Genomic DNA, 24,016 nt, shown 5'->3' on the forward strand with positions numbered 1-24,016 from the left:
AGCTGATATGAAGGTGTGAGAGACACTTGTCTACACGTTGTTGTTGACGTGTCAGTGGTGTAATATTAATCAACAGTGCCCTCTAGCACAACAGGAAGTAAATTAATTTTTCTCACCCTGACAAGCAGAGACAATTAGTGAAGGTTTGCTCCTGCATTGTTTTTTAAATTGAACATAATTTACAAGCATTTCGTCATCTCGCCTTTTTCTAGCAACACAAATGATGACAAATGAAAAATGATCGTCTCCAAGTCACAGCAACACACACACACACCCTCATATTACACTGGGCCTGGTTGTCACTGAGCCATTTATGATCATTAAACGTATTGAATGTTTGTAGATTTACAGACGAGCACTTTGCTGAGATTGGAAGACAAATGTGCAGAGAGCCAAACAAGCCTGCTTGCTGAGGAGTCAAACAGGAGCAGATTAATTATTGGTCAGTGGAGCCACAGGCTGCACACCTTCCCCTCGGCTCTGCTCACGATCCCCGGCCACTTGTTAGCAACACGCCAGCACGGCGGAGGGAGTTGAGGTCATCAGAATTATTTATGAGCAGCAGTCATCACTGAGCTGGTTAATCATTTCACTTGGTCTCTGGTCCCAGATCAGGGGCCTGATGCAGTTAATTCCGTAGCCAATTGCTGCTGTGGAAATATTTATTCAATTTGAGAACGTAGATAAAATGTTGATGCTTGTACGTTTTAAATAAATCAACACAGTTTACCAGGGCTGCATCTCCCTGTCTATTCATTTCTTCAAGATGCATTAAGATAAATACATCCCTGCAAACATTTGCTATGGAAGAGAAACATGTGAAAACAGTATGTGGGCACAAAAATGAAAATGAAAGCAATGTGCAGTCAGGAGTGTTTCAAGGGATTTTGGGGGCCCCAGGCAAAAGGGGCCTGGGGGCACCAAAGGTCTGTAATTACAAAGTTTTGCAGAAAGCTGGTGGTATTGGGTCTTTTGGGGGGATTCCTCACAGATCAGAAGAATTTAAATCTCCAAATTGTTGTTGCTGTGGGCTAATGTAATGAGTCATTCTCTGGGGCCCCTGTCAGCTTGGGCCCCAGACAACTGTCACGTCACGGTTTGTGAAAGTTGAAAACCATTTTTCTCTACACGGTTAAGTCTCAAGTTACCGAGAGGTTTATTATAAAGTTTGACTCTTTGGTATTTTTCCTCTGAGAAAACAGACAAACTGTTTATCAGGTAGCAGAAGAGGGAAGAAAGACTTTCAATTAGGGAACTGTCACATTGTTTTTGTGTCCAGGAGAGGAGCTTGTTTTTGTTTAAAGCAGCTTGTTATTGCCTCTTCTAACTTCTCTCTCTCCGTTCCCTCCCTGCTCCCTTCATTCCTTCCTTCCTTCCCCCCCTTCCTCCCTTTTCCTCCCCCTCTCTCTTGCAGTATGTTCCTCCAGACCTGTGTATTTGTAACTTTGTGCTGGAGCAGTCCCTGTCAGTGCGGGCCCTGCAGGAGATGCTGGCTAAGACTGGGCAGAACAGCGAAGGGGTGAGTACCTGCCTCCCTCCCACTGATACCCCCCCCCCCTCTGTCTTGTTCACACAAACACATTCAAACACTTGCACACACACACACACACAGTGCAGCCCAAACATCTGAGATCCAGCACAAGTTCCACTCTATTTCTATGATTTTTATATGTTTGATCTAAGATGAGTTAACTTGAAAGTCACAGGACTGGAAGTACAAATTCACTGAATCTATCTAACGTGGCTTCTCAGTTCAAGAACTGAAAACTGACCTGACTGGAAATATTCAGGGTTTTTTTTGGAGCCAGAAAAAATCAAAGACGAGTTAAAATCTGCTGCTCACAGTAACTGGCCTGTACCTGCTGGCTCTGATCCAGCAGCTTCCCCAGCTCGGAGAAGAGAACATTTGAAGAACACATGAAAGACCACGAAACTGCAAAAATAGATGCATTTTCAAGTCCAAAAGTTTACATTTAAACACAAAAATAGCTGATATTTTATTCGTTAGGCCTTTTTTTTGGCACAAAGTTGCAAACCAAAGCTTTTACCTACAGATTTTGAAGTTGCCCAGTTTGAGGTCGTATCAGACAAGACAAATTCAAACTGTGTTATCTAGAAACTTACTAAAAAATACATTTCATTACCGTAACCTTTTATTTAAATAATTTTACAGATGACCTTTTCACAGATTAATTAATTTATACCATCATCAGTACATAACTATTACTCAATAAGTTCATATTCTTTCATTAGTTCCTTTTTATACATTTTCTTAAATTGAATAACATTTGAATTAAATGATATCCAGAGAATTCCACAGTTTGGGCCCATTAACATAAATACACATCTGGTTTAATGTGGTGTAAACATATGAACTTTTAAAATCATTCTTCTTTGATGGGTGATAATGTTGTTGCATTAATTGCAGTAGCATTCAGGGCAAAGCCCAGGACACCAAGAGCTGTTATTGAATTCCAAGTAGAAGCTGTTTCTTTTTCATTCTCTGTAACAAGTTCCTTGAGATCTGAGGCCTCTGGTAATGAAAGGCCGTTGGTGATTAAAAGAAAAGGCGGAGAAATTATCTTCAAGTAGCTCTTTTCATCTGTAGCCTCCTCGTTCTCCGTCCTGCAATCTCTTGATTTATGCTTAACAGTTTGAGCCCCTTCCTTCTCCAGCTCCTCTCCAGCTTCACACGGCTTATTTGTTAGAGCAGGTGAGTAATCTCTGATCTGGTAGATTCTCTGTAGAGCCACGCTGACGGGGAACGAAGCGCTCGGGTAGACGACACATACGACTGCTCTGTAAACCATGGTCAGATGCTCAGAATCGCTCGTGGTCCCGTTCTCTCACAGAGTAAATTCATGTGTCATTTGATCTCATCACCCAACACCATATAGAGCCGAAGAGAGAGGTCAAACGTTAAACCCTTTCCTCCTCATATGTTCTGGGATAAACAAAGAGAAAACAGTGCTCGATTCTTAAAATATATCCTGGGATTAAATTTGAAAAGTACAAACTAGCACATAGAAGAAATCGCTTCTTAGTAGTGTTGTTTTTTTCTCATCGCTGTTCCTCTTGGATACACATGGTCTGTGTTTCACTTTGAGAGTTATTAGTGAATTCTTCACAGAGACCACTGGTATTCTTGGAGCAGGGTTGACAAAGCTGTAGTCGCTTGAATCACTGTGCAGTACAGATGTAGCTACAGGAGAAACTCCAGCTCACTGCGTTACAATGAACTGAGTCAAAAAAAGGAACAACCACGAATGCTGGATAACCCCAAAAGCGTGAGCTGTGCCGAGTTGCTCCGACTACCGCTTGTACTTCAACGCATAACATCGCCCTCTGGCACAGACGGTTCTTTAAGTGTCTTATTTTGTAAACCGCTTGGGTCCCCTCCACCGGGGGAATCAGGCCCTGCATTGTTATTAGCCCTGGTAGCAGATTTGTCTCGTGCTCAACGGTGCAACATTGTTGGCTGCCCCTCGTTTGGCAGGACAACATGATGTTGGCCCGAATACAAACTCACTTGGTAGCAAGGTTCATAAATTACCCGCCTCTTCCCTTCTGCAGGATAAAGGGCCCGTTTGTCTCTCTTGTTGCCGGCAGACGTGTGTAATTGACTGACATACATCCCAATAACACGTTCTCTTTGTTTGTATTTGTGTGTTGCTAGAGTGCCGACCATGACAAATGGGTAGGTCCATCAGTTCACTCATCCATCATGTTGTCAGTGTGCATGACGGACGTACTACTGACCGCCCCCCCCGACGGAGGGTTTTAACAATCGGCACTTTTCACTTGAAGCGACGCCTATTTCTTGATTGTCATAAAAGCTGCATTCAGAGCTCGTGCGGCCTTTAGTGCAGATGACAGGCACTGCATTGGAGAGAGATGTTACTCTAATGGCAATACGATTTAAATTTTCCACCTCACCTCATATTGTGCCAATTGAGGTTAACAGACATTTATTTCTGTCAGACTCCCTCAGATTAGTAAATTACGTTTCCCCCTCACAATAGCTCAACATCTCCTCTTCCCCCCCGCTTCTCTGGAGACACTCTCTCTCTTCTCACTTTAACTTATGACAAACTTGAAATAGACATCCACTGGTGCTGTCCCCTTGTGCACAGTAAGTCAAATGTTTTGCCTGTCCTCTTTGAAGACTACTGTGTGCGCAAGTGTCCGAGCACTTTCAAGTGATGGTGTCTGCTTTCTTATTCACTATTCCTTTTTTTTTTTTTGCTTTCAATGCGATAAAATACAAGCTTTAGAAAACAGCTTAAAATGTTTGTGCTGTAAAAAAAATAAAAATGCATAGAATCACACATACAGGTGACAAATTAAAGGAGAACAATGTGAATAAATGAAGAGAAACTTGACAGATGCAGTTGCCTCCACACAGGTTAATAAATAAATGTATTACTGGGATTCTTGAATAGAACAGAGTCAGTATTGATGCATTCAGACCCTATGTTCAGACCTGGTGTTAACGTCCGTCCTGAGAGATCCGATCACAAATCGTTACGTCCTGAATGTTTCTCCAGTGATCTAACTTCTCTGCTCAATATGCAAAATACACATGTACGTCATTTCTGTTCACGAAGACCTAATGGTGTAGTTGAAATAGACAGTTCGACCATACAGATGTGTCCGTCATCATTGTGGTTGTGTGAGGAGGGAAAGCTAGAGAGGGAGTCGAGCCCGCAGGAGCTGAGAAGATCCCTCAGGACGGACGATCATCCCAGGTCTGAACGGGGACAAAGGCCTATTGAGCCATCAGCTGGTTGGGATAGAGACGGTGCCTTAACGTGACTTCTGCACATTCTCTGTTAGAAGAAGAAGATCCACTCGTTTCTCCTTTAATTTGTCACCCGTCTGCAAATATTCTCATAAAATATCACTTACCAAAGGTAGTAATGAGCTCTCACTATGTATCTCATCTACTGAATCTAAATGGAAGGGATCTGGAAACCCCACACGTTGGCAGAAAACCCACTTTGTGGTTTGGGTTTGTTGCTCTGTTTTCTCTGGGTCTGGTCTCTAACATCAGTGAATCTTCAGGTCAGTGACACGAGGAAATGTCCTGAAATCAGTTTTTTGGATTTCCGAGTGTCCACACGTGCACTACAGCGTCGAGCGGAGCTGTTGGACGATGATATCTTTGCCTAATATGACTCCACGCATTTAAGCATCTGCAATTATCACACGTCACGAGTAAAGACAATGTGCCCTGTACTATTATCCAGATGATTTGAAAAAGACAGGGCATCGAGCTTGTGTACGTGAGAGTCAATACATCAGATGGTACTTAGCGAATGAGTCTGGTACGAGATCTTTTCCTAACGGCCTTGTGGAACTAAGATAAGCTGTTGAGATGAAGTGAACGTTTAGGTGAGTTACTTGGTCGTGGTTTGATGTAACGGCTCGAGCTGGCAACGACACGGCCGACACTGCGGATTCCTGTACAGCCGAGCAGGCACAAAAAGGAAAAGGATTGGTTTAGATAAGTGATTAAAACATGAGCCACCAAAATCATTCATGTGTTTGGAGCTGTCAGACTTTTACTGGCATATATCAATGATGCTTAAGTTATTAACGGAATAATAAATCATCAGGTGTAGGCCACAGGGGAGGAGAAGGAAATGAATTCGGACAGGTTGTGATAAATGGAACTACCTTTTGTTTACCCCCTTAAAAACCATTAATTACCACAATATGTGTCATAAATCTGAGTTATAACTTAAATATGTTTAATCTGAACAAACAGAACCACTTAAAGATCCCAATAAATAAGACATTATACATCTGTATGTACAGTAATATAATAATTGAAGCACACACATAGAAGTAACTCAAGTTACTTTCCTTAGTAACTAATTTCTAAATGTAACTAATGGTCATGGCCACTTTCGAGACTGCAGTTTGTTTATGTTGGGATTAGTTAAAAACAAAAACTGTATTAGTTCAGCTAAGTGAACATAAACTAGCAACTTATTGTAGCTTCCACCCATAAATGAATAGTCCTAATTATGTGGGAAAAATATATCCTGCCCCCTGGTGGTCTACTATTAAAAATACTTCCAATAAACAACTGAAGGATACGAGGAGCTGTATTTGATATCCTCATTTTAATGCAACATAGTATATTTCATTGACTTTACTCTGTTTAACGTTCTCTAATGTCAGACATCACAACGTGAGCTGGAATGCTGACACAGGGTTTAAAGCCAAATGTCTCCCATGGCACATGATTCATTTTGGTGTCTGCCTGTGACTAATCAGGAAATGTTGACTAACGAGCCTGTTGGATTTAAAACAAATTATCCAGAAACACAACTGACACTTTCCTTCCTTAACACATTTGCACAAAGACCCATTAGCACCAGGGTTGTCCGTCTCTCTTTTTTAACACAACCCCCGAGCGGTGTCGGACTCAGTCTGTACAACGGCAGGAGCAACAAACCAAAGGTCACAGCTCCTGACAGTGATGTGTCAGCAGGAGCGCAGGCCTGAAATACAGGCTGGCTCTCTCTCTGAACCCCCCCCTCACTCCCAGCTGTTGCAGGATACTCTTCCCATTTTTCTTTTGATTGAACGCTCAGCTCCCTCTTACGCACACGCCATCTGGGAGAGAGAATTAGCTCAGGGTCAAATTAAAGGGACAAGTGGGAATTCCGCTCCAGTTAGTTTGAATGTGACCCGACAAGCAAACATACAAATTAACACCGACAACTGTGCTACAAATAGGATGTCGTCCATTTATTGCTTTGTGGATAAACACTGCACACTGGTTAGCGCTTTGTTGCAGCTGTTTCTGTCAGAAGGTTAAATTCAGTTTGAAATCTGGTAAACTGGAAACTCCAAATTAACTTTATTGCCCATTGAGACAATAATAAACATCCAGCATTTTGAGAATGTGAACAAATGTGTCAGGTCTGTGACCATTACGCTGCATTTAAAATGTTATCATTTTACCATGAATCCAAATTGAAATGAATAAAAAACAAGCGGGGGAATCCCAGGGTTACGGTTTCCTTTCTTTTTTCCTTCTGCTGCTGCTAGAGGTTGATTAAACGGGTAAGTAGACTTTTCTTTACTCTTCCCCCGACCTGAAGAAAAAGAACCCCTCTTCATTCTTTGTTGCTCAACAACAACAACAACAACAACAACAACCTTCTCACATATCCTCAGGCATTTTGCAACCGTACCTCACATTTATTCTTGTTTGGCACAAGAATGGGCAAGATGTCTGACGAGTGTGGCCCTGGACGTGTTTGTTGTGTTTGTTTGACTGTGTATGTTGTGTCTCCCGACCCTCTTTCTTTTATTTTTGTGTGTCTGTTGGATTCTTGCACTTGGAATGGTGAACCCCGAAATTAAACGTACTACAATCCACTCAGTTCCCGAGGTGAAGGATGGACATGGTAATTATCTGTTGTCTGTTTATTTCCCGGCAGGCAGGTCAGGGGGGCGGACACCGGACGCTGCTCTACGGCCACGCCATCCTCCTTCGCCACTCCTTCAGTGGTATGGTGAGTATCAACCCGGCGGGGACGCATCACGACACAAGGAACACGTGGTTATTTTTCACATTACAGCTTGTTGAAGTCTTTCCCTTCCACTGAACACTCGTTGTCCTTGTCCCTCGCCAGTACTTGACCTGTTTGAAGACGTCCAGGTCTCTGACAGACAAGCTGTCGTTCGATGTCGGACTACACGAGGATTCACTAGGTACAGTTTGAGTGGCAGGCACCTTTAACAGGCCTCCCTCGGCTTTTAGCTGTTTTTAATTGAATTCAGTCTCCTTGAATGGACTTTTACACTCAACCTAACCTTGAGATGAAATCAGTACCCATGGGAGAAATACTGTGACAGCGTGTTTGCTTTGTGTGTACAGCAATGTTACATTTGACATTTGAACTACAGGGTATTTATCCATCCCTACTCCACCAGTCTTTCTCAGATGATGGATGTTTTTGTGCTTTTTGCTGCTCACACTTTAACGAGATGAGGCAGGATTAATCTAAAATGACACGTATATTATTGTGTCTGATTAAATGCTGTTTTTCCTCTTTTATCAGCAGTTAACACCTGATGTTTCCGTGTGTGTGTGTCAACAGGAGAAGCCTGCTGGTGGACCATCCACCCTGCGTCCAAGCAGAGATCCGAGGGAGAGAAAGTCCGCATCGGAGACGACCTGATTCTTGTCAGCGTGTCAACGGAGAGATACCTGGTAGGTCACGTCAAAGAGCTTCTGAAGGCACTGACCTTTTAAAACTGTTATGTAACTTTATCATGAATATCTCCTTCTCTATAATAGATACAAGCAAAGGTTATCAGATGAAAAAGCATATGTGGACTTGGTGATTACATAAATTAATATATAATGTGACGAAGCCTTATCTACAATTGAGAATAAGGCTGCAAATAGGGATGATTTCCAGCATAAAATGACAAATAACCTGCAAAGTGACATTTGCTTTGCTTGATAATAAATCATTAACACATTAGATTCATCTTTAGCTTCTTATTCCAAAGTGTGATTTACTAGCCCTGTGCTTTTAACAATGCAGATGATCATAGACACCATTTATCAAAGTACTCCCACGGTAACGCTTCTTCTAAAAGTTGGATGCAGTTTTTAAAGATGCTGGATTAATTACAGCTCAGATAATTAAATCAGCAGGTCTGTCTTCAGTCGCTTTCTTCCAGATAAACGTTTTTCTCATATGTGTTTCAGTCTTACTACATCACATTCGGCCTCTTGTTGTTGTCTCATCTCTCATTTCCCCTTGTTCCTGGTTCCCTTTGTTTTTCTCTCTGCCAACTGTTTTCATGTCGGGATGAAAATTGCCTGCCTCTACACTTGGAAAAAGGATTTCACAATGAAAGAATAGATATTTCACCTCACATAGCTGGAATTATCTGCGTTGGTTCACCGCCCTGCCTCAGAAAGGCACTTTAGAAAGTTTCTCAGCTGTCGGATGGCTCTGATAGCCGTCTCCCTCCAGCCGACTTCAGACTGACGAGGCAATTCAAGGGGGAAAGTTTCAAACTCTACACTATCTCTAATGGAAATCTGATTACCTGTAAAGCCCTCTTCTGCAGAGTCTTTTTTTTTTTTTTAAATGATTTTAAGGGAAGGCATCCATCTGACTGATTAGAATGAATGCTGACTCCTTTATGCAGAGCTTTGCAGCCGGCCTCAATTAACTTGCTCGGTAAAGGAAGAGTGGAGAGGGATTTCAAGAGGGAGATGGAGAGACAGAGAAATGGCCACAAAAGGAGGAGCAGGCGTAGGAGGAGCGAGGAGCGCCGGCTTCAAGTGGCTGCTCCGGCCCCCTCAGGGAGGGACATGTCCAATTAAAGCTAAACTGGCAAAGGGCCAGATTTTATTCTCCTCCCGACGGGAAATTTTCACCTGATTTACCCCCGACAGAGACTCTGCGTTTGAAGAACGGGAGACATCAGACATTCAGTAAAAAAAAATCTGTGCTCCATTACTATGAACCATCAAGAGTTTGTGATGCGGTCTTTTACGGGACATACGCCTTTATGGCTTTGTGACTTTGTGTCCAGTGAGGCTGAACTGTTTCAGCAGTTTCCCCCTGTCTTTCAAGTCTGGTCCCTAAACGTGAGGACACTTAAAAAGAAACGTCTAAGGCTGAGCTAGGGCACAAAAAGTTTGATTTCACATTCATTCTTATCATCCGTCAACAAGCAGGGTTGGTTGCACTGGAGTACGAGGTATACCCTGTACAGTGCATTTTAGAAACACAGAGACAGATTAGTAAAACAACACAGGTTGTAGTTTTACCACGCTAACAGATTTTAAGCAATTAACCCATCAGCTCTTATGAGGATATACACGGATCATTTTGAGCCAGTAGTCGATTCTGAATTTTGTCCGTAGGGAAACGGGAGCCGCTCCAAGTCGTAAGCCTGGAAAGGACTTACTGTAATTAACTGGACTTTGCTGCAAAGGGAGAAACTGATGCATGCGTGGTTTTTAGTCCACAGTGACACAACACTGCGGCTCCAGAGGAGTTTTAATCTCTTTTTTAATTCCCAACTCTGGGACAACACTGTCTCCTCCGTGCAGAATTCTCAATGTTTCCTCTTTGCGAAACAAAACTATTCTACTGACAGTCTCCTAAATAACCTGCTTCTCTTTTCCAGCACCTCTCGATCTCCTATGGCAACATCCAGGTGGATGCCTCCTTCATGCAAACTCTGTGGAACGTCCAACCCACCTGCTCTTCAAGCAACATGGCTGTAGGCAAGTTCATGGCAACGGCGGTGAAAGCAGCATCTGCAACACCAACAACTGTCTTTTAACCGCTTTTCTCAGACATTTATATACATTTTATAATAAAAATATGACTAATACATACATGATCTATTCAAGCAATAAGGAAAAGCTAAAGATCAGTCTTTAAATGTACGTGTTTCATGTCATTCTCTTCATTACATGGTTTGTCTCTGAAAACAACCACACAGAAAGCGAGTGGCAAAAAGAACATCTCATAACCCTGTTTTGTTTTTGTCCCATCAGGGTTTTTGAGAGGTGGACACGTGATGCATCTTTGTCACGGACACGATGAGAGCTTGACCATCCCCGGAGCAGACCAGAGCGAGGAGGAGCAGAGGTTAGTGAATAATTACTGAAGCTCAGGCGTTCAACTAAATTTAGCGAAGTTGTTTTGCGACGACAGAGTCACAAGTAGTTTGGAGGATGATAAATGAGAAACACTTTCTCTACTGCAACTGTCAAAAGTGCAGTTTAAGTGCTGATTAAGGTACTTTTAACAGTAAAACTGCACAGTGGCAACAGTATGAAGCCCAGAGCTCCTGTGTATGAATCTGTTATACTGTTCTATAATAAAATCGAATGGTTTCATGTGTCCGCCTCTGGTTCAAAGGTTATTCAGACAGGTTTTTAAGATCCTGATAATGTGTTTTCTTTTGGACAAGAATTGAACTTAAGTCATCCTTATCAATAAATGGATAAAAATGATATTGATATACAATCTTTCCGTCAGCTCTATAACAAAATCTTGTCCAAATGCTTGAGTTTGTGAGACTGAATCACCGTTATCGATATTCCCTGCGCTGCGAGTGCAGCCGTAGCAGGAACTCCTCAAATTATTTTATCCCCACTGTGATTTGAAAGATTCAGGAATAACAGGAAACCCCCCCGACCTGTCACTTTGCTTCCAGGATAGTCAACTACGAGGCGGGTAAAGGAGCGTCCAGGGCCCGCTCGCTGTGGAGACTGGAGCCTCTCAGGATCAGGTGAGATCAACACTCAAATGTACAGAACACACAACCCTGGATTGTCTTCTTCGAGTGGGATCTGTAAATGAGAAGCAAAGAATTGGTTCTTTAAGTACATTTGTCACATTTACTGCAGTGTAGGTTTTATACAAACCTCTCCTCCATCTGCTCTGAGCTGTCGCCGCCAATTAGTCTGCAGAGTCCTGCAGAAAGTGAGGGTCTGTTTACTGTCCCATTCAATCTACCTCTCCCTCTGTGTCTATCAACCATCCCTCTTCTTCCTCTCTTTTCTATTAACTGGCCTCCCACGCAGTCCCCCCCCCCACCAGCTCTCCCTGGGACTGCCTGTCACTGTCTGTCTGAACACCTCAGAACGGTGCAGGTGTATCTATTAAGGCTCATGTTCTCCTATTCTCCCGAGGGAGGAATTTTGAGCAGTGTTTTCTGCACTGAGTCACACGTGCACAGAAACTTAAACTGCACCGACGGAGCAGTCGTGTCAACTAGTTACTAGATTTGCAAGAGAACATGTTATTTGGCCATTAATGAAACTACACAGTCCTCAGGAAAGGGCTGGATACTGTTAAGTATAATAATAAATAAAGCAAGAATAAAATTTGACAAAACATTTGATGCTAGGTTTCGAGCGTTTTCGATGCTCCCAAAGAATATTTCTTTGGAGTCTGAGGGCAGATTTTGCATATTGACGTTATCTACCTGAAAGATTACAAACGATTTATTATTCTATTCAGTCATGTGAGGTTTGCAGTGTTACACAACCAGTGTTGTAAGTCTGTGACAACACTTCTCTGTGTTCAGCTGGAGCGGTAGCCACATTCGATGGGGCCAGTCCTTCAGACTACGTCACCTCTCCACCGGCCATTACCTGGCCCTGACCGAGGACCGTGGACTGGTCCTGCAGGACAGGGAGAAGTCCGATACCAAGGCCACTTCTTTCTGCTTCAGGGTTTCCAAGGTCAGTGCCCCCATTCCTGAACCAACATAGTTCAGTTATTGCGTCTTTACTACTTTGATGTGTCCATTGAGAAAGGCAGTTCTTCCATCTAAAAAGTGGTCTGGGTGTTAATGTTAATACATGTTCTTAGTCGGCCTACCTCATTAAAATAGGATTCAAAAAGTCTCGCCCTGGATTCTCCCATCAAAGACTCCTGAGATGAGTCTGTAAGCTTTCAATCAGCCCCTGGCTCGCCACAATAAAATGACCTTCTCCCCGCTGCTGAGTAGACAGCACTGGAAACGCCGGAGCAAACTTTCATATTGTCAACTCTTACTGTATTATAAGGTTCCCTGTAATGGGGTGTTTTCAGAATACACACCTCGTATTCCCTCATTTGCTTTTGCTCATTTCTTCCCCTCTATTACCGTATTATCTTGAGCTGCCTCTCACTCCGAGGGAGCTTCAGTTTGTCTATTTTAATAATGTGTATTCCAGAAATAAGGTGTCACTGCCAGAAACAACTCTGACTGAAGGAAATCCAAACTGAAAATAGGTGTTTTACTGATGCTGAGATACATTGTGTGTATCGGTAAATTGTGCAGTTTCAATATTGGCGACACAAGATCATGGATCACAATTTGATTTTGTGCTGTCACATTTGATCTAATGACTCTGACCCCTTAACGGATTCTGATACCTGGACTCTGCGTATCGGTCTTTACCTGTAACCAGTATCGAGGAAATTCTGATGATGTTAATGATATCGGAACATCTTAAATCCTCATATAATATGCTAATGCCTTAATGTTTACTTTTTTGAACACTGTAGGGATCTTGCTTAGATGTATGAAAACATTTATAGTTCATTTACTGTCTGTTGCATAAATGAACCAATACAATTATCATCCTGTTAGAGCCACATAAACAGCACAACTGCATGAGTCACCTTCACAGAGCCCCATCGTGTCCCTGCACATCTCCTGCTATCTGCACTAGGTACAGTATAAAGTCCTCCTGAGTGCCGTCCACTTCTGGGGTTTTAATTTTCCCAACACATCCCACGCCTGACAACAAAGTGTAATTGCCCTCAGTAATCTTTACTCCTGGAGGACCAGCGGCTCTTTAATGTTATTATCCCCCCCCCGGCATATATAATGCAGGGGAATATAGCAATCAAGGATGTGAGAAGATTTCTGGGTGCCGGCCTCACCTCCTGACGATTGGGAGTAATTTATTTTCCGAAAAATGAATTCCCTGTTTCAGATAAAAACCTCACTCCTTCCACTCAGTCAGTTTCTGTAGCCACAAAGGTCAATGCTGTGCCATGTTGAACATTGGCGTTAATATGTTCCCCGCTACTTCCTGTCAACTGCAATCAGCTGCATCGCTCCATCACCGCGGAGCCAGAAGTGCAGCCGAGGTAATGAGGCAAGCGGCAGCCTCCCTGCAGACCAATGAATGCACTCTCCTCAACCTGCCTCTTAAAATCTAATCACAATATATCTTCATTTGTCTTTCTTTTTTGTTTGTGTATTTGCTAATGTCGGTGTGTGCATCTCAATGTGACGCTGCAGGAAAAGGGGGACACGGGCCCGAAGAGGGACATCGACGGGATGGGTATGCCGGAGATCAAGTACGGAGACTCCGTGTGCTTCATCATGCACGTGGCGACAGGACTGTGGCTGTCCTACCTGGCACCTGATGCCAAGTCGTCTCGCCTAGGACCCCTGAAAAGACGGGTAAATACTCTTTTAAAAAGTCTGAATACTCTTTTAAAAAGTATGAACATAACTTCTTACATTGTAAACAAAGAGCATTTTTTCCCCCTGTTTCAATGATAAATGAACACCATCGACACAAAAGTAAAACACAGCACTCGTCATCCATCGAGCAGCCTTCATCAGAAGTTAAGGACATCATACTGAAAGGAGTAGTCCCTAGATCCACATACAATGGGCAATAAAACATTTAATGTATTTTGTCCAGTAAACCTGCCTCTTTCTGTAGTTTATGCTTTGGACCTGAAGGAAATCGTGCATCCTGAGATCTTTGACTTTTGGTTAGAGTCTGCTTCACTGAAGGCTCCATGCTGTAGTTGTTTTACATCATTTATCATAAATGAAAACACTATTGTCTTTCATTGTTGCATATTGAAACTAATCTCTATGCATATCACACTTATTGTGTTTACTGCAAGTACCTGCTTGTTTGTGACACCTCAAAATGTGCGTGCACAGTAATAAATCACAGCCAGTCTCACCAGTGGGTGATGTGACCTTTTACACACCGGCCCCACCCACGCAAATATATATAAATATCTTTCCTCCAGTATCCATCTGTCTGCTCTGGACAGCCTCCTCTCCCACTACACCTACCTTTCCTGCACACATGAGGTAGTTATTAATTTAAACGTGATAATGGGCCACGCCGAGGGCGACAGTTAGTTTTGGGCGAGACGTCGGGGGATTAGGGCGGCAAATGAACGCTGCTCATTGCTGGGCACGCCTCCAAGGACATCGGGCGGCCACCTCACGCCGGTGCCAGACTGCTCCTGCAGCTTTGGAGATGTGCCAACGCACCTGACATGTTGGAGGTGATACTTAGTCTCCACTTAAATCCTCCAGCCGCCCTCTCCCTCTTTTTTGATTATGCTGCCTGATTACAGTGGGTCAGGTTTCATTGAGCTGTCGCCGGCCTCTCACTCCTCACACTTACCCATTATAAACTTCTGTGTCAATAATATGTGTGGTTCCTTTTGTTGTAGTAAGTTGTGTATGTTCCCTGGTATAGGCCTGCCTACATTCTGAGGGCCACATGGACGACGGGCTGATCCTGCAGCGCTGTCAGCACGAGGAGTCTTGCGCCGCTCGCATCATCCGCAACTCCACGTTCCTCTTCGCCAACTTCATCAAGTAATGACAGGGGGGGTGACAAAGCACTCGGTTAATGTTTGCTTGGTCTCAAGTTTTTACAGCTTCTTCCCTCGTCCTTCCCTCCAGGGCGCTGGACAGCACGGCGAACGGCGAGTCCATGGCGGTGGCCGGGTACGTCGAAGAGGTGCTGCAGACACTGAACGACCTGATCGAGTACTTCAAACAGCCCGACCCGGAGCTGGAGCATGAGGAGAAACAGTGTCTCCTGCGTTCGCTCATCAAGCGTCAGGACCTCTTCAAAGAGGAGGTGGGAGTGGAGTCTTTAACAGAATAACGAGGGCAGGAAACAAAAGGTTCTTGATCTGAACTCTTTTAGCCCCCAGTCTGGTGAAGAGTTTTAATTTACAATGAGACTGTTCCCTGGCCAAATGAAGAAAATGTAGAATTCTTGTCTGGCTTGTTTGTTATTGCACTTTTACGGCTCCATTTATCCTTTGGATAATGATCCCATTTCTAGAGAGACTAAAAGTAATTAAATAGACTTGGAGCCTGTTGTAGAACATTTAATCTGATTAATATCTTTGTTTCCTCCATTGCCTTCAATTTCTTTAATGAGTTACTAAGATTTCTTTAACCCGACTGAGTGATTCTACATCTTGTTATACAAATTAATATTCCTATTTATAATAACATTGCTTTTTTCTCCAGGGGATGCTGTCCCTCCTGTCCAAATGCATCGACAGAATGAACCTGTACAACAGCGCTGCACACTTCGGGGAGATGGCGGGCGAGGAGGCGGGCGCTGCCTGGAAGGACATTCTCAACCTTCTCTACGAGCTCCTGGGTAAGCAGGCCTGAGCTATGGATCACATCAAATATCCACATCTTCTGTCAGCACTCTCAGCCGCTGACCCTGGGCAGATATGCAATATTAATCTTCTTTTTAGTGTCTTCACTGAATCCTCCTCCTCCTCCTCCTCTCCGTTACACTTCACACTCTGCACTTCTTATCTCACCCTGTTTTTCCTTTCCCTCCTTATTTTGTTTCCCATCCATAAAGTTCCTCCACTCCTCTTGTCCTCTGTTTACCACATCTGGAGTTCACAGATGTTGACAGTCTTTACGGGACATTTATGTTATGACTGCTCTGGTGACAGCCACATTATGTTTTTATATAACACAAATTGGGTAAAAGTCTCTGGCCATTTTCTAGTACTTCAACTTAGGAACAGAAGAGGAGATTGTGACCATATTCCCTGCAACTTGACTGATGCAGGTAATATGTGGAGGCCGTATACTGCATAAAAAGATGGACGACATGGCAGCTCCCCAAAAGTGAAGCCAGTGGGTCTCAATCGCCCCCTGGCTGCCAGCTGCAGTACAGGTCATCAATCCCTCCTCTCTCATTTCAGCGGATGGGACGAGGATCAAATTACTCATCAAATACATTTTTCTCAAAGATGGATTATTTCATTAGTTATTTGATTCTAATAAAACCGGTTGAAATGTCATGATTGACAGCTCAGACTGTCTCGAGGTTGATTGAGGGCGTTATTCGGCGACACCTTGAAACCGTGGCTCGATCCCCTCGATCACTACTGAGCAGAATCCATATTTTTGCCTTATATCTGGATAGTGGGAGGAAGAGGGGACGTGACATCCATCTTTATCCACAGTCTGTGGTGGAGGTGAACAACCAGGAGGTTGTAATTCTAGTTATTATGTGTGACAAGGGAGTGGAGAGGGAAGCAAAAGACAGAGAGCCTCTTGTTTCCTTCTTGTACAATCTGCCCTGCCCTCCGTCTTGTTTACATCCTTCCCTGAAAGCAATGCGGACACATTACAAAGCAGGCAGCTGACTATTTGAAGTAATGTTTGCGTCATTACCAAAATGCCAGCCATCACAGGTGCTGGCATTACCCCGTCCTCTCAGGGCCCGCGTTGAGTCATGAATACTAAAGTACTGTGACCCTGAAAAAGTTTTTTCTTTCACACAACTTTTTCTCGGGTAGTTTGTTTCACTGTCATTGGAGCTCTCCCATCAACAGCTTTTCTCTCGGCTCACCTTGACTGCCCTTATATTCATCATTACCTCCCCAGCATGTTCTCTCCCCACATGCACACACATTACGCTCAAAAGCCACAAATACACCGTTTGGAGCACAACCTCACCCGCACCACAGAGGGGTCACCCCCAAGGATGCAGAGTTTTGTGTGATGAATTGCGCAGCGCTCGTGTTTGTCCTGTCCTCCTCTTGTCTCCTCTCACCTTTTTAATTGACAAAGTTAGAAACAAAGATATTTTGATAAGTCAGTTAAGCATCCAGGTGATTTTCATTTTACTAACTCCTTTTAAAACCACAGGAAATAAACCTGATTACATCGACTATCTAAATATTTAGATTTTGTTTTCCATGTTTCTACTTTGTGAACTTTTAGGGATCAGATCATTTCGGAGCATTGAGTAACTGTATTGTTTCGGGATTCATTCAATCTTGACCTTGAAAAATTAGGCGTCACAAGCTCCTGTAGTAAGGTGAGAAGTTAAACCACAGGAGGTCAGATAAATACATTTTAGGAGGTCTTAAGTTACTGGTAGTTATTTAAATATAAGTATAAGAAATTGCAGATATTATATCAGCATATTTTTAGATTTCTAGCAATTTATTCTGTGTAAATGTGAATGTGTTTCTGTTTAAAAAGTTCCATCTTCTGTATCGCTGCAGACGATAATGTAAATTTGCAGTCTGTCGTCTCCACAGCATCAGCTTCTCCTCACTGACTTTTCATTTTACATTCACATCGTTCACAATGAATGAACACACCCTTGCCCTTGTCTTGTGGCGTCGCTCTACCCGCGAGTCCGTATTCAGCTCTCCTGAAGGAGCGGAATTAAAAGAGATTAGACGCCCATCAGTATTCCTTTGGCACAAAGCGCTGTTAAATTGTTTCGTGAGCATTATCACTCCAGCGTCTCTGAATTCTAATGGTGACAAATGAGACATTTAAGTTATAGGGATACTTCTTAATGGCAGAGAAAGGGAACACGGGGAACACAGAGCTCCTGACTTCACTGTGGCTTCGGAGCTTTTCATTAAAGAAAGTGTCGGGTGGTTCCAGAGATTTAATGAATTTTAATATCCACCCGTGGGCCAATGTCAGACCACGACTCTCTGTGCACAGGAAGAATGGTGGACTATTCTTCATTTAAAGTCAAACTGTTTGCAACATCTGTTCATCTGCTCCCTGGATCTAAATCGACACATTTAACTACATCATTCATGTCTTTGCTGAGCCTTTTATCCTTTCTGCAGCCTCACTGATTCGTGGGAACAGAATCAACTGCACCCAGTTTTCCCGCAACTTGGACTGGTTGGTCAGCAAACTGGAGAGACTGGAATCTTCATCAGGTAACAAAGAAAACAGGTTTTATCTCAAAGATTTTGACTATTTACTTTACGTTTGTTGTGATATTAAATATATTTTGTGTGATCTGTCAGGGATCCTGGAAGTCCTCCACTGCATCTTGGTAGAAAGCCCAGAGGCTCTGAACATCATCCAGAGAGGGCACATTAAATCCATCATCTCTTTGCTCTACAAGCACGGACGCAACCACAAGGTGTGAAGACACATGAGCACAAACAGAAAAACGAATTGATTGAGGCCTTGTGCAGAATGACAGTTGTTGATGATGAGTGACAGGCGGAATCTACAGCCTTGTTGACACAGGTCTCCGCACCGCAGCTTATCCATGTCGGGGTTTATGACTATAATAACAAACAATAAAAATGTCCGACACACCTTTTATCTGGTCCTTCTCTCTCTCTTCCAGATTCTCGATGTGTTGTGCTCACTCTGTGTTTGTAATGGGGTGGCAGTCAGAGCCAATCAGAATCTGATCTGTGACAACCTCCTTCCCAAAAGGGATCTGCTTCTTCAGACCCGACTGGTCAACGATGTTCAGAGGTAAGGAAACAGAGAATTGTTGATGCAGCCTCTTGATGATTGCATTCATTGAAACATGTATGACAGCTTTTGACGTTTTGAATGAACAAATGGGATGAAATATGGGCGTTAAATAAGAAATGTTGCCTTGTGCTTCATCCTCTGGTTTCACCTCCAGCATGAGACCAAACATCTTCCTGGGCATGGCTGAAGGTTCAGCCCAGTACAAGAAGTGGTACTTCGAGCTGGTGATCGACCAGGTGGACCACTTTGTCACCGGTGAGCCGACCCACCTGAGGGTGGGCTGGGCCAACACCAAGGGCTACGCTCCGTATCCCGGTGGAGGAGAGGGATGGGGGGGCAACGGTGCCGGGGATGATCTGTACTCCTACAGCTTTGATGGACTCCACCTGTGGTCAGGTAGGCATCGCAGCTTATTGATATAATAGAGAGGTTGTGATTGGAAGTCCTTCAGTGACTAATGTTTAGTTTTGGTTGTTTGCTATTTTTATCATTTTGTTTTCTGCTTTCACCCTAAAAGCACAGCACCTTTTTTTTATGTCTTACTTTTCTATACCTCTGAAAAGACCCATCAGCTCCCCTCATCTGTTTCCTTCCTTTGAAAGCTCTCCTCACCCGTCTCTGCTCCCCTCTTTTCCCCTCACCCATCATCCCGGCCTACATTCCCGATAACTTTGCCGTAGCTGTAACATCCATCCGTCCTCCCCTTCTGTGTTTCTGCCCGGTCGTTGTCTAGGCCGAATCCCGAGGGCCGTGGCCTCCATCAACATGCACCTGCTGAACTCCGACGACGTGGTCAGCTGCTGTCTGGATCTGGGCGCTCCCAGCATGTCCTTCAGGATCAACGGGCAGCCCGTCCAGGGCATGTTCGAGGACTTCAACACGGACGGATTCTTCTTCCCTGTCGTCAGCTTCTCTGCAGGTGTCAAGTAAGGCTCTGCATTTATAATTGAGAGATGAAGCAGCAATTTCAGATTCATTAACATTTTTTTGCTGTGGATGCTTTTATACTAGAGATGCAATTACAGTTTGTCAGCTTTGTAGGTTCAGATATCAAGAAGTGATTCATCGTTAAATTAAGAGGTCACTGAATTGACCTCCAGTCAGTGATTATCATGAGGCAAAAACAGCTTCCTCCATCTTATTATAATTTAAAAAAGATTAATATTATCTGTGAGAAAGGACAAAATGAGTTTGTGACACAAAGCTCGATGTCAGCATAAGAAGTTAGATAATCCCTGCCTTTGGGTGACTTTACCGCAGCACTGGTGTTATATAATGACACAGGTGTAGAGTGCTGTTTGTTCAAATTATGTTTGAGTAGAGTCCTGGTTTTAAAAGCTCTTTAAATAGCCACGGTGAAGTTAAAAGTCTGAATATAATTATGCAACATGACACATTAAATATATTACTTCTCATCTCAGGGTCCGTTATCTCTTGGGCGGACGCCACGGAGATTTCAAGTTCCTGCCGCCGGCCGGTTACTCTCCGTGCTACGAGGCGCTGTTGCCCAAAGAGAAGATGCACATGGAGCCTGTGAAGGAGTACAAGAGAGACCACGAGGGGGTCCGCGATCTGCTGGGAACCACCCAGTTCCTCTCCCAGGCCTCCTTCATCCCCACTCCTGTCGACACCACCCAGGTGATGATACAATCACTCATATTATCATTATCAAGGGAATTGGCCTTGAACTTTCTAGTGTAGATACTAAATGAATAGTTTCAACATTTGCTTGTTACAGGCAGCGTTAATGTTGCTCTGCAGTTCAGTTTGTGTTAAACATCTTTTTTTATCATACTCTGTGCTGCAGGGACCATTAAGCACAAACGCAGAATAGGTGCAGACTTACCTCATCAGTAACAAACCCAAAGTAATCGTACAACCCCCGGGAATATTAACAACTGCATAGTCAGGAGATGAACACTTCTCATTTGTCGGCCCACTGGCATTTTGTGATTATCCGTCTGTTTCCCCCTCTCACTCTGCAGGTTGTTCTTCCCCCTCACCTGGACAACGTCCGGGACAGGCTGGCAGAGAACATCCACGAACTGTGGGGGATGAACAAGATTGAACTGGGCTGGACCTACGGCAAGGTAAACCTGCACTTCAGCATCATGTTTAATACAGGAACTCACCGGGGGTGTTCAGAGGAAAGGGGAGTGAGGTCACCTCCAGCCTAGTCCAGTGAAATGCATGTCAATAGCCCAATGACTCATATACATATATATATCTATCAGTTTGATGACAGAAGTCAGGACCCACGACCCCACGCTGCTTCACGACTTCATCTAACTCTGTCTTTTGGTATTGTTTTGATTGAAAGACCCAAAATCCATTCGTTAGATGTAGTAAACTGCAGTTTAGCAGATTTTTCATTACACAAAGTCCTCTTTTACATATTTTTTAAATTTAAATAAAGAAGAAAAACCCTATTAATGGTTAATTAAACTGAGAAACAAAATCTCCAATGTGGCTCATTAGGGTGTGAACAGTTACGACTGTCAACTCTGGCTAGCACAATGTAATTGATTCTATAATTATTATGATTCTATGTCGGATGAAAAAAGAGAGAGAGAGAGAATCCTATGGACTGATGACTCTGCTCATTCTCCACACAGTGAGGGACACAGCACTGATTCCACCACTTCTTCACATACTGTCCGACACTATAAAGACAAGAAGATGCTTATGTTTTAATTGGATGCTCAGACATGTAGTTTAGGGTCAGGATGTTAAAATGCAGTTTAAATCCCAAACATCTAAAGATGATTTAACTCCTCCTGCCTCCACTCCCCCCCCCCCCCCCCCCCCCCCGTCCCCCTGTCAGTCACTCCTCCTGTTCACTGCAGAACAGACTATTAGAAGTCCGATCACACACACACACACACACACCTCCTCTTTTATATTGTTGTGGTTATCACTGAATCATTTTTCCACTGAGGCCGTCGCCGCAGCGGCCGTTTAACAGGCTTAATGAGTCCTGCAAGAGAATGACATCCACATTAATTAACAACAAGAGAAAGTTCCCTGACCCGGGTCAGATAGTTTATTACGAGCAATGTTTAGGTCCCGACTGATGCTTAGTTTTTAATTCTGCTCTGTCCAAGCCTCTTTGGGCTCAAAGTGACTTTGTGCTGAATCCAAAGCGAAGTCTCTTCGGACAAGGAGTAGTCAGGATGGTAATAAAGTCAGATACGGCTTCATACTGCCCATACCTTGTGTGCACCTCAGTTGTATTTCACCTCTTTCAACAGCAGATAGTGTTTTATCAGACAGAGCCACTGGCAGCTTCTTGTTGAGAGTCTGGGTGCAGCAGTATATTTCTCTCGGAGACGGCTGAGCCACGGTGACTCTCCTCTCCGAGCTGATTCCGGGCTCGTTCCATTAAAAAGAATCAACACCGTACATCTTTATTTTCTGCAGGTCGAACCACACTTAATCATATTTGTCATTCACGGGGGGTGCGTTTGCATTCGGATCTATAACCGTTATGGTTTGGCTGAGCTTATAAGAGAAATAAGAGATGAAGCGCATGGTCACGACACCCGTCTGGTTCCTCCTCAGGTTCGGGATGACAACAAGAGGCAGCACCCTTGCCTTGTGGATTTCGCCAAGCTGCCTGAAACTGAAAGGAACTACAACCTGCAGATGTCCAGTGAAACACTTAAGTAAGTAAGGACAGGCAGTTTGCTAAATAAACCAATTACCTATTCATGGGGTTTGCAGCCCCCCCCCTCCCTGCTGACTGCTGCACAACAGCAGATTAAGGCTTCAATTAAAGCAGAGCTTGCAGTGACTTGCATCTTCTGGGCAACGTCCGGTATTCATTTTTTTTAAATCTGTGGTCCAGAGCTTATTAGAGCCAACTACTGAGTCATCTCACTGTAAAACATATTGTCTTGGCTCAATAAAGCGACTTCCTGTTACGCTGAGTCTCAATCTGTTACGGCGTTTGTTAATTACTTACTGCTCGGGCCCCAAAAACAGCCCCGGATCCACCGAGCCAAGACTGGTTCGGTGTGTTAGTGCATCGATTGACTGAGATTTATCAGTGTCTAATGAGCTCTGTTCAAAAATGTAGGAGTCTCTCAATGGATTTTGCAGGTGTAAGGCTGAAACTAAGTGTGATGAGGCTCGAGGATCCTCTCAGCTACGTCTTTGTTTCTGTTTCATTTGTCTTTTTTGTTCCTCAGGACCCTGTTGGCACTGGGATGCCACGTTGCCCAGGTCAATGTGAACGCTGAGGATGATCTGAAGAAAATCAAACTACCCAAAGAGTAAGACATCTTGCTTTAAGAACATATATTATATATTTACTCTGTTAAGTGTTTCTCAAGCTGGTTTCAGAAATGCACTAAACTCTGGGCATTTCCCTGCCTTCATCTTCATCCTCTGACGTTGTCCTGTTGTATCATGTAGCTACGTGATGTCTAATGGATATAAGCCTGCGCCACTGGAACTCTCTGATGTGAAGCTGACGGCAGGTCACGAGGTGCTAGTCGATAAACTGGCAGAGAACGCACACAACGTGTGGGCCAAGGACAGAATCAAACAAGGATGGACCTACGGCATCCAGCAGGTAAAAGCTACAGTTTTTCTCATGGTGCAGGGAAGTGGATTTACATTTAAATATAGTTGATAATAAGTGATGATGGAATGTGGAAAACCTTAGAAAATCTTTTAATTGCACCTAAATAATTATCTGTTTTCTATTAACCTGTTGTCTTTCTTGTGTTGTTCATTTTCTTTTGGCTCAGGATTTGAAGAGCAGGCGTAATCCTCGCCTGGTGCCGTACGCTTTACTGGACGAGCGCACTAAGAAATCGAACAGAGACAGTCTGAGAGAGGCCATCAGGACCGTGGTTGGATATGGATATGACATCGACCCCCCAGACCAGGAGGGTGAGAGCCTGCTGCTGACACTGCTGCCTCAGAAACC

The 24,016-nt window shown here is 43.7% G+C and overlaps 1 protein-coding gene across 13 annotated transcripts in view; it reads left to right on the plus strand.

The window, feature by feature from the left end:
* ryr3 (ryanodine receptor 3) overlaps window positions 1-24,016 on the plus strand; it is a 90,869-nt gene that overhangs the window by 19,394 nt on the left and 47,459 nt on the right. For 9 of the 13 annotated variants that reach the window (XM_034580405.1, XM_034580408.1, XM_034580399.1 and 6 more), the window contains exons 3-26: window positions 1,415-1,519; window positions 7,066-7,080; window positions 7,461-7,535; window positions 7,656-7,734; window positions 8,124-8,236; window positions 10,183-10,282; window positions 10,559-10,652; window positions 11,224-11,298; window positions 12,100-12,256; window positions 13,813-13,977; window positions 15,029-15,150; window positions 15,238-15,418; window positions 15,820-15,955; window positions 18,426-18,521; window positions 18,612-18,730; window positions 18,944-19,077; window positions 19,235-19,476; window positions 19,814-20,006; window positions 20,502-20,718; window positions 21,066-21,170; window positions 22,642-22,745; window positions 23,271-23,354; window positions 23,497-23,656; window positions 23,835-23,979. In XM_034580405.1, the coding sequence (XP_034436296.1) occupies window positions 1,415-1,519; window positions 7,066-7,080; window positions 7,461-7,535; window positions 7,656-7,734; window positions 8,124-8,236; window positions 10,183-10,282; window positions 10,559-10,652; window positions 11,224-11,298; window positions 12,100-12,256; window positions 13,813-13,977; window positions 15,029-15,150; window positions 15,238-15,418; window positions 15,820-15,955; window positions 18,426-18,521; window positions 18,612-18,730; window positions 18,944-19,077; window positions 19,235-19,476; window positions 19,814-20,006; window positions 20,502-20,718; window positions 21,066-21,170; window positions 22,642-22,745; window positions 23,271-23,354; window positions 23,497-23,656; window positions 23,835-23,979 (3,016 nt within the window). The remainder of the gene's footprint in view (window positions 1-1,414; window positions 1,520-7,065; window positions 7,081-7,460; window positions 7,536-7,655; window positions 7,735-8,123; window positions 8,237-10,182; window positions 10,283-10,558; window positions 10,653-11,223; window positions 11,299-12,099; window positions 12,257-13,812; window positions 13,978-15,028; window positions 15,151-15,237; window positions 15,419-15,819; window positions 15,956-18,425; window positions 18,522-18,611; window positions 18,731-18,943; window positions 19,078-19,234; window positions 19,477-19,813; window positions 20,007-20,501; window positions 20,719-21,065; window positions 21,171-22,641; window positions 22,746-23,270; window positions 23,355-23,496; window positions 23,657-23,834; window positions 23,980-24,016) is intronic. The other 4 variants (XM_034580411.1, XM_034580401.1, XM_034580410.1 and 1 more) reach the window with 1 other exon arrangement.

Source organism: Hippoglossus hippoglossus, chromosome 24 (genome assembly GCF_009819705.1).
Source record: "Hippoglossus hippoglossus isolate fHipHip1 chromosome 24, fHipHip1.pri, whole genome shotgun sequence".
Lineage (NCBI taxonomy): Eukaryota > Metazoa > Chordata > Actinopteri > Pleuronectiformes > Pleuronectidae > Hippoglossus > Hippoglossus hippoglossus.